Source organism: Salmo trutta, chromosome 7 (assembly GCF_901001165.1).
Source record: "Salmo trutta chromosome 7, fSalTru1.1, whole genome shotgun sequence".
In the NCBI taxonomy this organism is placed as follows: domain Eukaryota; kingdom Metazoa; phylum Chordata; class Actinopteri; order Salmoniformes; family Salmonidae; genus Salmo; species Salmo trutta.
In genome coordinates, this window is record NC_042963.1 from 42,382,639 (window position 1) to 42,398,700 (window position 16,062).

A 16,062-nucleotide genomic window follows, 5' to 3' on the forward strand; every position below is an offset into this window, starting at 1 on the left:
TATTTATTCATTTGATTTTTCAACTGTTCACTGAAATAGCCGGTTTCAATAAAACTACTTGAGACATGTCATATCTGGCTTTGACTTTGACTGAACATTTGCTCTCACTTTGCGGAAAACATATCGGGATATATATCTTATATCGATATTCAACCTAAATATATCGGGATATGACTTTTGGTCCATATCGCCCAGCCCTACCTGGTTTGCTAGATTGATATAAACTACATTAATTTATGCTAATTTAATTCATCCAGTTATGCTATTTTGGACCACCAGGCTGCTGATGTCATGCAGCCTGTTGTTTTTCTGTTTTATACTTTTTAATAATGACGACGACATGTTTGTCAGACAACAATAGACAACAGACATGTCGATAGATGTAGTATAAACCAGGCTTTAGTCTTAATCTTTGATTGTTTTCAACACTACTGTACTCACATGGCCTCATGTGAATCAAGGAGATGGGTGAGGCTTAAGAGGGTGTGAACGATGCTATATGGGTGTAGACAAAGAAGAGCTCTCCAGTAGGTGTACCAAAACATTCATGGGCCATTTTCTCAATAATGGGGTTCCAAGTTTAGCAACTTTCAAAGCAGCGTTACTTTCACATTGTTCTACAACTACAGTGCATGATATACCATGTTCTAGATTGTGAGTCTTTACTTTTATCCAATGTAGAAAAAAAAGTAAGATCGAGGTGGTTGGTCACTTTTTTAAATATATATATTTTACATTGGATAAAAGTAGAGACCTAGCTAGAAAATGTTATGTCATACACTGCAGTTGATGAAAATGGAAAGTTATTCTGGTTTGAATGTGGATAAACTTGTAACCCCACTTTTGAGAAAATGGCCCATGAATGTTTTGGTACACCTACTGGAGAGCTCTTTGTCTACACCCATATAGCATCGTTCACACCCTCTTAACCTCTATGGGCTAGGCGTCCCACCTACTCAACAGCCAGTGTAATCCTGTGGCGCGATATTCAAATACCTTAGAAATGCTATTACTTTAATTTCTCAAACATATGACTATTTTACACCATTTTAAAGACAAGACTCTCGTTAATCTAACAACACTGTCCGATTTCAAAAAGGCTTTACCACGAAAGCAAAACATTCGATTATGTCAGCAGAGTACCCAGCCAGAAATAATCAGACACCCATTTTTCAAGCTAGCATATAATGTCACATAAACCCAAACCACAGCTAAATGCAGCACTAACCTTTGATGATCTTCATCAGATGACACACCTAGGACATTGTTATACAATACATGCATGTTTTGTTCAATCAAGTTCATATTTATATCAAAAACCAGCTTTTTACATTAGCATGTGACTAGCATGTGACTAGCATTCCCACCGAACACTTCCGGTGAATTTACTAATTACTCACGATAAATGTTCACAAAAAACATAACAATTATTTTAAGAATTATAGATACAGAACTCCTATATGCACTCGCTATGTCCGATTTTTAAAATAGCTTTTCTGTGAAATCACATTTTGCAATATTCTAAGTAGATAGCCCGGCATCACAGGGCTAGCTATTTAGACACCCACCAAGTTTAGCCCTCACCAAAGTCAGATTTACTATAAGAAAAATGTTATTACCTTTGCTGTTCTTCGTCAGAATGCACTCCCAGGACTTCTACTTCAATAACAAATGTTGGTTTGGTCCCAAATAATCCATTGTTATATCCAAATAGCGGCGTTTTGTTCGTGCGTTCAAGACACTATCCGAAGGGTAAATAAGGGTTACGCTCCCGACGCGTTTCGTGACAAAAAAAATCTAAATTATCCATTACCGTACTTCGAAGCATGTCAACCGCTGTTTAAAATCAATTTTTATGCCATTTTTCTCGTAAAAAAGCGATAATATTCCGACCGGGAGTGGTTGTTTTCGTTCAAAGAGAGAGAAAGTAAACATGGAGTCGACTCGGGCACGCGCCTCCAGTATCATTGTTCTCAGATCGACCACTTACAAAATGCGCTAATGTTTTTCAGCCAGGGCCTGCAAAGCCACCATTCAGCTTTTTGGCGCCTTCTGAGAGCCTATGGGAGCGTTAGAAAATCTCACGTCATGCCAGAGATCCCCTGTTTTGGTTAGAGATGATCAAGAAGGCCATGAAATGGTCAGAGAGAGCGCTTCCTGTTTGGAATCTTCTCAGGTTTTGGCCTGCCAAATGAGTTCTGTTATACTCAGACACCATTCAAACAGTTTTAGAAACTTTAGGGTGTTTTCTATCCAAATCAAACAATTATATGCATATTCTAGTTACTGGGCAGGAGTAGTAACCAGATTAAATCGGGTACGTTTTTTATCCGGCCGTGCAAATACTGCCCCCTAGCCCCAACAGGTTTTAAGCCTCACCCATCTCTTTGATTCAAATGAGGCCATGTGCTAGAGTGAGTAGTGTTGTAAACAACCAGAAATGTCAAGACTAAATGTGTTTTACAAGGAAACTCAAGGTAAAAAAAAATATATATATTTTTTTATTTAACCTGGTAAAACTTTTGCGAGGGCGACCTGGCAAGAGGGCTTGGGTCGCTCGTCTTTTCATTTCGCTGCAGCTAGCGACTGGAACGAGCTGCAACAAACACTCAAATTGGACGGTTTTATCTCGGTCTCTTCATTCAAAGACTCAATCATGGACACTTTTACTGACAGTTGTGGCTGCTTTGTGATGTATTGTTGTCTACCTTCTTGCACTTTGCTGTTGTCTGTGCCCAATAATATTTGTACCATGTTTTGTGCTGCTACCATGTTGTGTTGCTACCATGCTGTGTTGCTGCTTTGCTATGTTGTCTTAGGTCTCTCTTTATGTAGTGTTGTCTCTTGTCGTGATGTGTGTTTTGTCCTATATTTGATTTTTGTTTTTTCTCTCTTTAATCCCAGCCTCCATCCCCGCAGGAGGCCTTTTGGTAGGCCGTCATTGTAAATAAGAAATTGTTCTTAACTGACTTGCCAAGTTAAATAAAGGTTTAAAAAAAAAAAAAAAAGGCAAAACAGGGAAATGGCAGCGTGTCCATAAAATACACAAATTACTGATACAATTGAAGATTAGAAACAACTGCAGTTATCACAAACAGTGTTGTCGATCAGTCTTAACAGGCAAGGATACTAACTCCCCTAACTTTAAAATATTTTGAAGTATGTTCCAGGATGAAGGGCCATTATGGGGAAAAGATTATTTCCCCATCTCAGTTCTAGCCTTAAGAATAGACAAGGACAGCAGCGACTGTGAACAAAGACTGTATTGAGTGACTGATCTGGTCAGTAAAGAACAGAGATACAAAGGCAGTTGTCCCATCAATGCTTCGTACACAAGTGTGCCAGTGCTTTAGCCTCCTGGTGGAGAGAGGGGTCCATTGCACCATAGCATACAAATCACAGTGATGGGTGAGTGATCTAGCGTTTGTAATACATTTTAAAGCTCCATGATAGTGTCCAGAATTGAAGGTACTTGCTGAGCCCTGCATATAGACAATATCACCACAATCCAGCACTGATAGTGCTTTGAAAAAGATCCTTTCTGACTAACATTGGAAAGCAAGATTTTTTTCCTGAAATAGAAACCCAATTTCAACTTAGTTTGTCACATGCACAGGATACCGAATGTAAATGGTACAATGAAATGGCTACTTGAATTGTAGCAATATCAAAAACTGAAAGTGTCCAGATATATAATTATTAGATGATGCTTACCCAGACACACTTGTCTAAATTGATGGGTCATGTGAAAGAAATGCTATACCTCTTCCCCACCAGCCACATCCAGCTAAGGGGATGGGTCACTATTGTTTAGACGTGTACACATGTTCATGAAATACAATAGATGGCTGTAATCACCCCCAGACACACCTGGTTAACTTGATGGGTCTTGTAATCATCTGGCAAAGTGGAGTCTTTGTTTTCGACATTTAGCTAGTTAGCTAAACAATGAACAGGATAATCCCAATTTATACTACCACCAATACAAACTGATTGTCATAGCTGTAGTATGAATCTGCATCTAGTTCAAACTAACCAACTTGGTTCAATGTTAGCTAGCTAGTGAACATTAGGCTATAACTAGCCATGCAAATGGATTGATGATGATAATAATACTACACAGATCATACACATAATGTTAGCGAGCGAGCCAGCAAGCTAACATTCGCTAGTTGGCTAACAGTATTCTTTAACTTGCAATGAAAACGACTTTCTGACAAATTTGAAACGTATAATATCTGAATGTAGCTATACTCTTACCTGTATACATGGATGAACGCTTCACGGCAGACTGGAACCATTTAACTCCGTTTCGTTTGTAGCTACATCTTGTTTAGCCAGCGTTGTCAAGTCATTATGGTTTATACTGATCGTGGCATGTGCAGAAAGTAGCCCATCACAACTTTTTCCAACTGATCTGTCAATAGCGCCTGCTAAATTCAGGGCTTCAATATTGATGAGAAAAGTAGAAACTTCTCGATGGCTAATGTTATACTGCATCTTTCAAAAAAGACACTGTAGAAAGGATTGTCAGCACATTCTGAGCAGCTCATGTTATAGACAGAAGCATGCTACATAGCAGACCAATCCAAACTTATCTCCCGGCATGTCCAGCCCATCCATTATCTCAGCCAATCAGGAACCTTCCTGCTAGCCATGTCTATTTCTGTGTCTAAACATTTACATGACATTTTAGTCATTTAACAGACGCTCTTATCCAGAGCGACTTACAGTAGTGAGTGCATACATTTCATAAAAAATTGTTTTTCTCCGTACTGGTCCCCCCCATCTAGGCTCTTAATTTTAACCATTGTATTTGTATTTACAGATGGAATAAAAGTTGGTTAAGGCACATGAAAGTTTGCGTTTCTGACATGTGCATTTCGATAAATAAAAGTTAAAATGTGCCTTCTGTCAAGTGATGTGCGACATATGCCTAGATTCCTAAAACGGGTCACATGTGTAGAGATGCAGGAAATTAGCTTTAAAAATATAAATTCTCAGCCTCATTCCAAAATATGTAGATTAGCTATAAAACTACAGATGTTTATTTTCTCATGGCAAAATGTATATAATTGTAGGAAGTTAGCCGTTTTCCCCCTAAACTATTTTTTTTTAGGGGGGGGGCTTTCTCAGACCATGTGGGCCTGCGAAACTGCGGTACGCTACTGGTAGCTAGTGCTGAGTGAGTAATACAATTTTTTGGGGGAGGGGGGTTCGGTTATCAAATTTTATTTGTCACATGCACCGAAATACAACTGGTGGAGACCTTACCGTGAAATGCTTACTTACAAGCCCTTAACCAACAATGCAGTTCAAGAAATAGAGTTCTATCATAACAGTCTTGTATCATAGCATCTGGGCGAGGGAGCGCTTTGAATGCGTCTGTGTGTGGCGTAAAGGTGGTCTAGAGTTAAAACATTTTTTATATATACATTTATTTCCTCGCGTTGCACATGTGACACGCTGGTAGACATTAGTTCAAACAGATTTAAGTGTGCCTACATTAATGTCCCCGGCCACTAGGAGCGCCACTTCTGGATGTGCATTTTCTTGTTTGCTTATGGCCTTACACAGCTCGTTGAGTGCGGTCTAGTGCCAGCATAATTTGTGGTGGTAAATGGACGGCTACGAATAATATAGATGAGAACTCTCTTGGTAGGTAGTGTGGTCTACAGCTTATCATGAGGTACTTCTCCTCAGGCTAGCAGTACCTTGAGACTTCCTTAATATTAGACATCGGACCAGCTGTTATTGACATATACACACACCCCTCGTCTTACCAGACGTAGCTGTCCTGCCAATGCACGGAAAACCCAGCCAACTGTATATTATCCCTGTCGTCGTTCAGCCACGATTCTGTAAAACACAAGATAATACAGTTTTTAATATCCTGTTGGTAGGATAGTCTTGAACAGAGTGATTTGGTTGACAGCCGTATACCACGGGTATGACAACATTTATTTTTACTGCTCTAATTACGTTGGCAACCAGTTTATAGTAGCAGTGTAAGGCACCTCGGGGGTTTGTGGTATATGGCCAATGTACCATTCCGTGTTGCGTCGTGCATAAGAACAGCCCTTAGCCAGGGTATATTGGCCATATCCCACACCCCCTCGGGCCTTATTGCTTCAATAGAACGGATGGTAGAGGCGGGTTACCCAGTTGCCGACATATTCTCACAAGGCACCCCGATCTCCACCCCCTGTATTTCCATATTTTCTACACGCAAATTATGGGAATTTGGGCCTGGTCTAGGAGAAGCAGTATATCCTTTGCGTCAGACTCGTTAAAGAAAAGATCTTTGTCCAGTTCGAGGTGAGTAATTGCTGTTCTGATATCCAGAAGCTCTTTTCGGTCATAAGAGACTGTATTAGCAACATTATGTACAAAATAAGTTAGAAACAATGTGAAAAAACACAAAATAGCACAGTTGGTTAGGAGACTGTAAAACTGCAGCCATCCTCTCCGGCGCCATTATTGACCGATGTCAGGGTCATGGACTACAAAAGGAAAACCAGCCATGTCACGGACACCGACGGCCCGCTTTGAGGATAATATAGTGCTACCGATGCAGCCCGTTACCAAGGACTGTGAGCTCTCCTTCTCCGTGGCCGATGTAAGACATCTAAATGTGCTAACCGTCACAAGGCTGCCGGCCCAGACGTCATCCCTAGCTGTGTCCTCAGAGTATGCGCAGACCAGCTGGCTGGTGTGTTTACAGACATATTCAATCTGTCCCTATACCAGTCTGCTGTCTCCACATGCTTCAAGATGGCCACCATTATTCCTCTTCCCAAGAAGGCAAAGGTAACTGAACTGAATGACTATCGCCCCGTAGCAGTCACTACGCAGTAGTGTCACTACTGTCACCGTAGCAGTCACTACGCACTATCGCCCCGTAGCAGTCACCCGTAGCAGTCACTTCATCATGAAGTGCTTGGAGAGACCAAGGATCATATCACCTTCACCTTACATTCACCCTAGACTCACTTCAATTTGCTTATCGCCGCAATAGGTCCACAGACGATGCAATCGCCATCACACTGCCCTATTCCATCTGGACAAGAGGAATACATATGTAAGAATGCTGTTCATTGACTACAGTTCAGCATTCAACACCATAGTACCCTCCAAGCTTGAGGCCCTGTGCAATTGGGTCCTGGACTTTCTGATAGACCGCCCCCCCGGTGGTCAAGGTAGGAAACAACATCTCCACTTCGCTGACCCTCAACACTGGGGCCCCACAAGGGTGCGTGCTCAGCCCCCTCCTGTACTCCCAGTTCACCCATGACTGCGTGGCAATGCACGCCTACAACTCAATTATCAAGTTTGCAGATGAGACAACAGTAGTGGGCTTGATTACCAAGAATGACGAGACAGCCTACAGGGAGGAGGTGAGGGCACTCAGAGTGTGGTGTCAGGGAAAACAACCTCTCACTCAATGTCAACAAAACAAAGGGGATGATCGTGGACTTCAGGAAACTGCAGAGGGAGCACTCCCCTATCCACATCGATGGGACAGCAGTGGAGAAGGTGGAACGTTTTAAGTTCCCCGGCCTAGATATCACTGACAAACTGAAATGGTCCACGCACACAGACAGTGTGGAAGGCGCAACAGTGCCTCTTCAACATCAGGAGGCTGACGAAATTTGTCCTGTCAACTAAAATCCTCACAAACTTTTACAGCACAATTGAGCATAGAAAACAACTTCCTCTCTAAGCCATCAGACTTTTAAACCGCCATTACTAACAGACGCTGCTGCCTACAAACAGACTTGAAATCATTGTCCACTTTTAATAAACGGGTCACTAGTCATTTTAATAATGCCAATTTAATCATGTTTACATATCTTGCATCACTCATCTCATGTGTGTACTGTTTTTTTTATTTTATACCATCTATTGCATCTTGCCTATGCCGCTCTGTCATTGCTCATCCATATATGTATTTGTGTGTGTGTGTACGTGTATATATGTGTGTGTGTGTGTGTGTGTATATATGTGTGTGTGTGTGTGTGTGTGTATGTATATGTGTGTGTGTGTGTGTGTATGTATATGTGTATGTATGTATGTATGTGTGTGTGTGTGTGTATATATATATATATATATATATATGTGTGTGTGTGTGTGTGTGTGTGTGTGTGTATATATGTGTGTGTGTGTATGTATGTATGTATATATATATATATATATATGTGTATATATATATATATATATATATGTGTATATATATATATATATATATATGTGTATATATATATATATATATATATATGTATATATATATATATATATATATATATGTATATATATATATATATATATATATGTATATATATATATATATATATATATGTGTGTGTGTGTGTGTGTGTGTATATATGTATATGTATGTGTGTGTGTATATATGTGTGTGTGTGTGTGTGTGTTTAGGTAGTTGTTGTGGAATTGTTAGATATTTCTGCACTGTTGGAAGTAGAAGCACAAGCATTTTCACTACACTTTCAATAACATCTGCTAACCATGTGTATGTGACCAATAAAATTTGATTTGATGTCGGTTCAATTACTCTAATACTATTTAGTTTCTTGTGTGAGCCCATCGCATCGTTTTCTCTAAAGAGAGAAATCAAGTTAATAACTATGTGGGACACTGGGCTGAAGGGAGTTTTCATGAATCAAATATTCAACCTACGTTGAACAAAAATATAAACGCAACATGTAAAGTGTGGGTCCTATGTTTCATGAGCTGAAACAAAATATCCCAGAAATGTTCCATACTCACAAAAAGCTAATTTCTATCAGTTTGTGCACAAATTAGTTTACATCTCTGTAAGTGAGCATTTCTCCTTTGCCAAGGTAATCCATCCACCTGACAGGTGTGGCATATCAAGAAGCTGATTAAACAGCACGGCCATTACATAGGTGCACCTTGTGCTGGGGACAATTAAAGGCCACTTTAAAATGTGTAGTTTTGTCACACAACACAATGCCACAGATGTCTGAAGTTTTAAGGGAGTGTGCAATTGGCACGCTGACTGCTGGAATGTCCACCAGAGAACTGAATGTTAATTTCTCTGCCATAAGCTGACTCCAACGTCGTTTTAGAGAATTTTCCAGTACGTCCATCCGGCCTCTCAACTGCAGACCACTTGTAACTACGCCAGCCCAGGACCTCAACATCTGGCTTCTTCACCTACGGGATCATCTATTGGAGATGGGTGCAGAGGGGTATTTATGTCTGTAATAAATCCCTTTTGTGGGGAAAACTCATTCTGAGTGGCTGGGCCTGCCTCCCCAGCGGGTGGGCCTGGCTGCCAATTGGGTGGGCCTATGCTCTCCCCGGTCTACCCATGGCTGCGCCCCTGCCCAGTCATGTGAAATCCATAGATTAGGGCCTAATGAATTTATTTAAATTGACTGATTTTCCTTCATATGAACTGTATCTCAGTAAAATCTTTATTGCACATGGCGGCGGTTATATATATTTTTCTTCGGTATAGTTCAGTGTAGAAACATGTTAATGAACTACAATGACCATAATCCATTGCACCTGTTCTTTCCGCCTCTAACAGAGATGGATAAAAAAACTTACGCCTGCTACGTTAGGTTAGATACACACATACTGCATGAGAGTGGAATGTACACAACGAGGAGAGAGTGGGATAGACAGTTCGTGAAAGTATGCCATATATACTTTGAAGAACTAGTCAAATGATTGTCAGACAGCTCTGCAGCATAGGCAGGCTAGCCTAGCTAAATGGGATGACTGAAGACTGCACAGAGATAACGGCTGGCTGGCTGCTACTGCCTGGAGCAGAGATGCGAAGATAACTTTTTAAGGACTGAAAAATGGTAGTCGTCAAATAACTCAGTTATATACACTACATAACTGAAATATTTCATAGTCCTCTTATTTTTGTATTGATGTCTACCCAATGTGGACAATGGAATATTTTCAATGTTTTGACAATTGAATTAAAAATTTTTGCCTCAAATTGCATTTAATGTTTTAAAAAATTATCAAAACCCAAATCGGCAACGGTGATTATTTTTTCTTTTTTTCTTCTATTTTTTATAATGTAACCAAAATTTAAAGTTGGCTTCAAAAAACACTAATCACTCAGCATTACTGGTAGCTAACTACACTAATGGTCAAAAGTTTTAGAACACCTACTCATTAAGGCTTTTCTTTATTTTTACTATTTTCTAAATTGTAGAATATTAGTGAAGACATCAAAACTATGAAATAACACATGGAATCATGTAGTAACCAAAAAAGTGTTAAACAAATCAAAATATACAGTTGAAGTTGGAAGTTTACATACACTTACGCTGGAGTCATTAAAACTTGTTTTCAACCACTCCACAAATGTCTTGTTAACAAACTAGTTTTGGCAAGTCGGTTAGGACATCTACTTTGTGCATAACACAATTTTTCCAACAATTGTTTAAAGAAAGCTTAATTTCACTTAACACACTGTATCACTATTCCAGTGGGTCAGAAGTTTACATACACTAAGTTGACTATGCCTTTAAACAGCTTGGAAAATTCCAGAAAATGATGTCATGGCATTAGAAGCTTCTGATAGGCTAGTTGACATCATTTGAGTCAATTGGAGGTGTACCTGTGGATGTATTTCAAGGCCTACCTTCAGACTCAGTGCCTCTCTGCTTGACATCATGAGAATATCAAAAGATATCAGCCAAGACCTCAGAAAATCAAATGTAGACCTCCACAAGTCTGGTTCATCCTTGGGAGCAATTTCTAAACGCCTGAAGGTACCACGTTCATCTGTACAAACAATAGTACGCAAGTATAAACACCATGGGACCACGCAGCCGTCATACCGCTCAGGAAGGAGACGTGTTCTGTCTCCTAGAGATGAATGTACTTTGGTGCGAAAAGTGCAAATCAATCCCAGAACAACAGCAAAGGACCTTGTGAAGGTGCTAGAGGAAACGGGTACAAAAGTATCTATATCCACAGTAAAACGAGTCCTATATCGACATAACCTGAAAGGCCGCTCAGCAAGGAAGAAGCCACTGCTCCAAAACCGTCATAAAAAAGCCAGACTACGGTTTGCAACTGCACATGGGGACAAAGATCGTACTTTTTGGAGAAATGTCCTCTGGTCTGATGAAACAAAAATAGAACTGTTTGGTCATAATGACCATTGTTATGTTTGGAGGAAAAAGGGGGGGAGGCTTGCAAGCCGAAGAACACCATCCCAACCGTGAAGCACGGGTGTTTCAGCATCATGTTGTGGGGGTACTTTGCTGCAGGAGGGACTGGTGCACATCACAAAATAGATGGCATCATCAGGAAAGAAAATTATGTGAATATATTGAGGCAACATCTCAAGACGTCAGTGAGGAAGTTAAAGCTTGGTCGCAAGTTGGTCTTCCAAATGGACAATACTTCCAAAGTTGTGGCAAAATGGCTTAAGAACAGCAAAGTCAAGATTTGGAGTGGCCATCACAAAGCCCTGACCTCGATCCTATAGAAAATTTGTGGGCAGAACTGAAAAGGCGTGTGCGAGCAAGGAGGCCTACAAACCTGACTCAGTTACACCAGCTCTGTCAGGAGGAATGGGCCAAAATTCACCCAACTTATTGTGGGAAGCTTGTGGAAGGCTACCCAAAATGTTTGACCCAAGTTAAACAATTTAAAGTCAATGATACCAAATACTAATTGAGTGTAGGTAAACTTCTGACCCACTGGGAATGTGATGAAAGAAATAAAAGCTGAAATAAATCATTCTCTCTACTATTATTCTGACATTTCACATTCTTAAAATAAAGTGGTGATCTTAACTGACCTAAGACGGAATTTTTGCTAGCATTTAAAGGAATTGGAATTGTGAAAAACTGAGTTTAAATGTAATTGGCTAAGGTGTATGTGAACTTCTGACTTCAACTGTAGATTCTTCAAACTCTTGGCATTCTATCAACCATATTTAAAAAAAAAAAATGTAACTAGGCAAGTTAGTTCAGAACAAATTCTTATTTACAATGACGGACAAACCTGGACGATGCTGCGCCAATTGTGCACCAACCTATGGGACTCCCAATCACGGCCGGATGTGATACAGCCTGGATTCGAACCAAGGACTGTAGTGAGTCCTCTTGCACTGAGATGCAGTGCCTTAGACCACGGCACCAATCGGGAGCCCAAAGCTTCATGAGGGAGTCACCTGGAATGCATTTCAATTAACAGGTGTGCCTTGTTAAGTTAATTTATGGATTTTTTTTTCCTCAATGCGTTTGAGCCAATCAGTTCTGTTGTGACAAGAGGGAGGGGGGTGGTTATGCTCAAAACACTTTTTGGTTACTACATGATTCTATATGTGTTATTTCATAGTTTTGATGTCTTCACTATTATTCTACAATGTAGAAAATAGTAAAAATAAAGAGAAACTTAATGTGTAGGTGTTCTAAAACTTTTGACCTTAGTGTATGTTATTTTGGTTTCTGCCCCCCCAGTTCCAGGCCCTCCCAGGGTTGTGAGCTTCCCTCCTCACAGGGTCTTCATATTGAATTTTTCTTTAGATCCATTAGAATCTGTCTAATTTTCCACCATGATCAATAGGTTTTTAAATTGGTCATTGAAATGTGCTCAAGCAGCTTAATGAACTCTGCTTTTTTAATAATAGGACTTGGAGATAAGGAATCAGCCCAGCCAGCTCTGGCATGCTTCTGTTGTACCACCAACCAGTCCTGAGTAGCTATTTGATTATTTGTATTTTTTTACCCAAAAGCAGAAACATCCATATTATCTTGTTTTTAAACCACTCTCTCTCTCCCTCCCCCTTGTTTTTCATCCTGCTGACTCCTAGCTTCCTTGCTTTTTCCACAGCCAGGAGGTGTGGAGGCTGACCCCCCAGTGACCCCGGCACTCAGATGGTTTTATTTAGAGAGAGGCAGCAATCTGCAGGCTGTGGCTGCACAATTGAAATGGGCCTCCTCACCCTTCAGTTAATTCTGGACTTTCACCATGCTTTTTCTTTGGGGAGGTTTGTTGGTGGAGGGAGATGTGTTTTATGCAGGGAATTTAGAAGTGAGTTCTGTCGCTGGAGACAGAAGGGAGTGGTGGGGCGGTCAGCTGCAGGCGGATTACTTTTTAAGGGGAATAGCCAATGCTGATGGGTCGCTTTGTATCCTGGGAAAGTGGGAAGAAAGGTTAAGTAAAATGGACACTTGGCTGATAGAGCAATTTGCATTAGTGTTTTTTGCCCTCAGCCTCCCTTGTCTCTGCCCAGCCTCTGCTCTGCAGCTGAGGGCCTTTGGGTATCCCGGGGAGAGAGCAAGCATGCTGGGTAACTGTGTGGGGCGCTGTGGCCCGGTTGATCAGTGGAGGAGAGGGGGGTCGGTCTGTGCGGTGGCCTTAGGCTCCTGCTGCCGTCTCTCCTTGGCTCTTTCAGGGCCTTTAGAGTTTGCTCTCCCGGTTACTGCCGCTTCATAAACCCTCAATGGTGGCCACACAATGCCAGGCAGGAGAGGGGTCAGGGTTGAACTTGAACCTCGCCTCCAACCGCTGGCAGAAAGGACTCATCTGAGAACATGTGAGCTAGTCCCCCCTCCCCACAGCAACTCAATCACACTAACCGGTCCCTACACACAGCCTATCTAGTATGGTTGTTTGTCATGATCAAGCGTGTTCGACTCGAGGTGAAATACTGCCTGATTCTGGTCCCCTATGGCTCTGACAATTTACAAGTTCTAATATCCACACTTCAACAAAGTTTTGCTACGAGAGCTCCTGTTTCATTGAAAATGTCAAACTGTGTCTTGGAAACCGTAAATTCTCATCACCTCCTACCGTTTTACTCCAGGTCATCCGTATCACTTTGGAATCACACAGCTTTTCTTTTTTTACGTGCCGACCTGTGACTAATACCAACCATAAAATGTAATATGCGGACTTTAAAACAAATATTTTTGTGTACCTTAAAAAGAGGATCTCCATATAACTCATTGGCTGACCTCTTCTCCCTGCTGTGTGTGTCTGTGTGGTAGGAGCTGGAAGAGGCGCTACAGAAGCAGGACATAGACTTTCTGGCTGACCTCCTCGTCTCACTGCTGCAAGGATGCTACCAGCGCACAGACATCACGTAAGTAGTACCCCCGGCCTTCCCACATCCTTTAATTTTTATTAGTTTAATATTGACTAGGTCTACCTTTTTTGCTCACTAGCACACAGCAGCATTTACCTTTCTTGTAACGCAACGTTGGTCTGTTATCTTCCCCATCTTGGTGACAACATCCAGGGGCCCGTATGGGCCTGCACACAGTGAAACACAGGAAGTTTGAGTCACAAACCCTGTTAGTAGTGAGCACATCAGAATGTGAACAGCTTGTGTTGAAATCAGCCTTTGCAACTGAGTGAGAGTTCTCACAAAGGAAGCTAGGTTTAGGAAGATTTTTCCCTGGTGGGGGGCAGTTCATTTGATGAGTAAGTGTGAGATAGGGAGTGGGAAGAGCACAGGAAAGTAAAATGAATGTTCTAGTCCAAAAGGGGCCTCCACCCACTACTACCACCTCTTCTGGGGCCTCATTGATCAAAGGTGTGTGCACACAAAAAATAGCATGTGCCAGTTTTTTTGCAAAGGTTGGTATTCAAATTTTGAGCTTGAATGAGAGTGCATATTTTCACGCTACTCTCAAGCCATGTTTGCACACAACTTCTAGAAGGTTGATCAACTGTATTGCAAGCAAACAGGATTGTTTTTTCGAGGTGTTTGCTCAAATTGTAGAAATGGTAAGCTAATAGAAACACAATCATGTATTGAGAAACAAAAAATTGAACAAACAATTTGTCTTTTGCATGGATGTGTGGGCTGTAGTATTTACTTTTAAATAGTTCAAAACGCCTGAAGGTACCACGTTCATCTGTACAAACAATAGTACGCAAGTATAAACACCATGGGACCACGCAGCCGTCATACCGCTCAGGAAGGAGACGTGTTCTGTCTCCTAGAGATGAATGTACTTTGGTGCGAAAAGTGCAAATCAATCCCAGAACAACAGCAAAGGACCTTGTGAAGGTGCTAGAGGAAACGGGTACAAAAGTATCTATATCCACAGTAAAACGAGTCCTATATCGACATAACCTGAAAGGCCGCTCAGCAAGGAAGAAGCCACTGCTCCAAAACCGTCATAAAAAAGCCAGACTACGGTTTGCAACTGCACATGGGGACAAAGATCGTACTTTTTGGAGAAATGTCCTCTGATCTGATGAAACAAAAATAGAACTGTTTGGTCATAATGACCATTGTTATGTTTGGAGGAAAAAGGGGGGAGGCTTGCAAGCCGAAGAACACCATCCCAACCGTGAAGCACGGGTGTTTCAGCATCATGTTGTGGGGGTACTTTGCTGCAGGAGGGACTGGTGCACATCACAAAATAGATGGCATCATCAGGAAAGAAAATTATGTGAATATATTGAGGCAACATCTCAAGACATCAGTGAGGAAGTTAAAGCTTGGTCGCAAGTTGGTCTTCCAAATGGACAATACTTCCAAAGTTGTGGCAAAATGGCTTAAGAACAGCAAAGTCAAGATTTGGAGTGGCCATCACAAAGCCCTGACCTCGATCCTATAGAAAATTTGTGGGCAGAACTGAAAAGGCGTGTGCGAGCAAGGAGGCCTACAAACCTGACTCAGTTACACCAGCTCTGTCAGGAGGAATGGGCCAAAATTCACCCAACTTATTGTGGGAAGCTTGTGGAAGGCTACCCAAAATGTTTGACCCAAGTTAAACAATTTAAAGTCAATGATACCAAATACTAATTGAGTGTAGGTAAACTTCTGACCCACTGGGAATGTGATGAAAGAAATAAAAGCTGAAATAAATCATTCTCTCTACTATTATTCTGACATTTCACATTCTTAAAATAAAGTGGTGATCTTAACTGACCTAAGACGGAATTTTTGCTAGCATTTAAAGGAATTGGAATTGTGAAAAACTGAGTTTAAATGTAATTGGCTAAGGTGTATGTGAACTTCTGACTTCAACTGTAGATTCTTCAAACTCTTGGCATTCTATCAACCATATTTAA

General features: G+C 41.1%; 1 protein-coding gene across 2 annotated transcripts in view; it reads left to right on the top strand.

The window, feature by feature from the left end:
* Positions 1–16,062, top strand: part of LOC115197431 (cat eye syndrome critical region protein 2) — a 51,807-nt gene that overhangs the window by 11,658 nt on the left and 24,087 nt on the right. For both annotated transcript variants that reach the window (XM_029758940.1, XM_029758941.1), the window contains exon 2: positions 14,022–14,116. In XM_029758940.1, the coding sequence (XP_029614800.1) occupies positions 14,022–14,116 (95 nt within the window). The remainder of the gene's footprint in view (positions 1–14,021; positions 14,117–16,062) is intronic.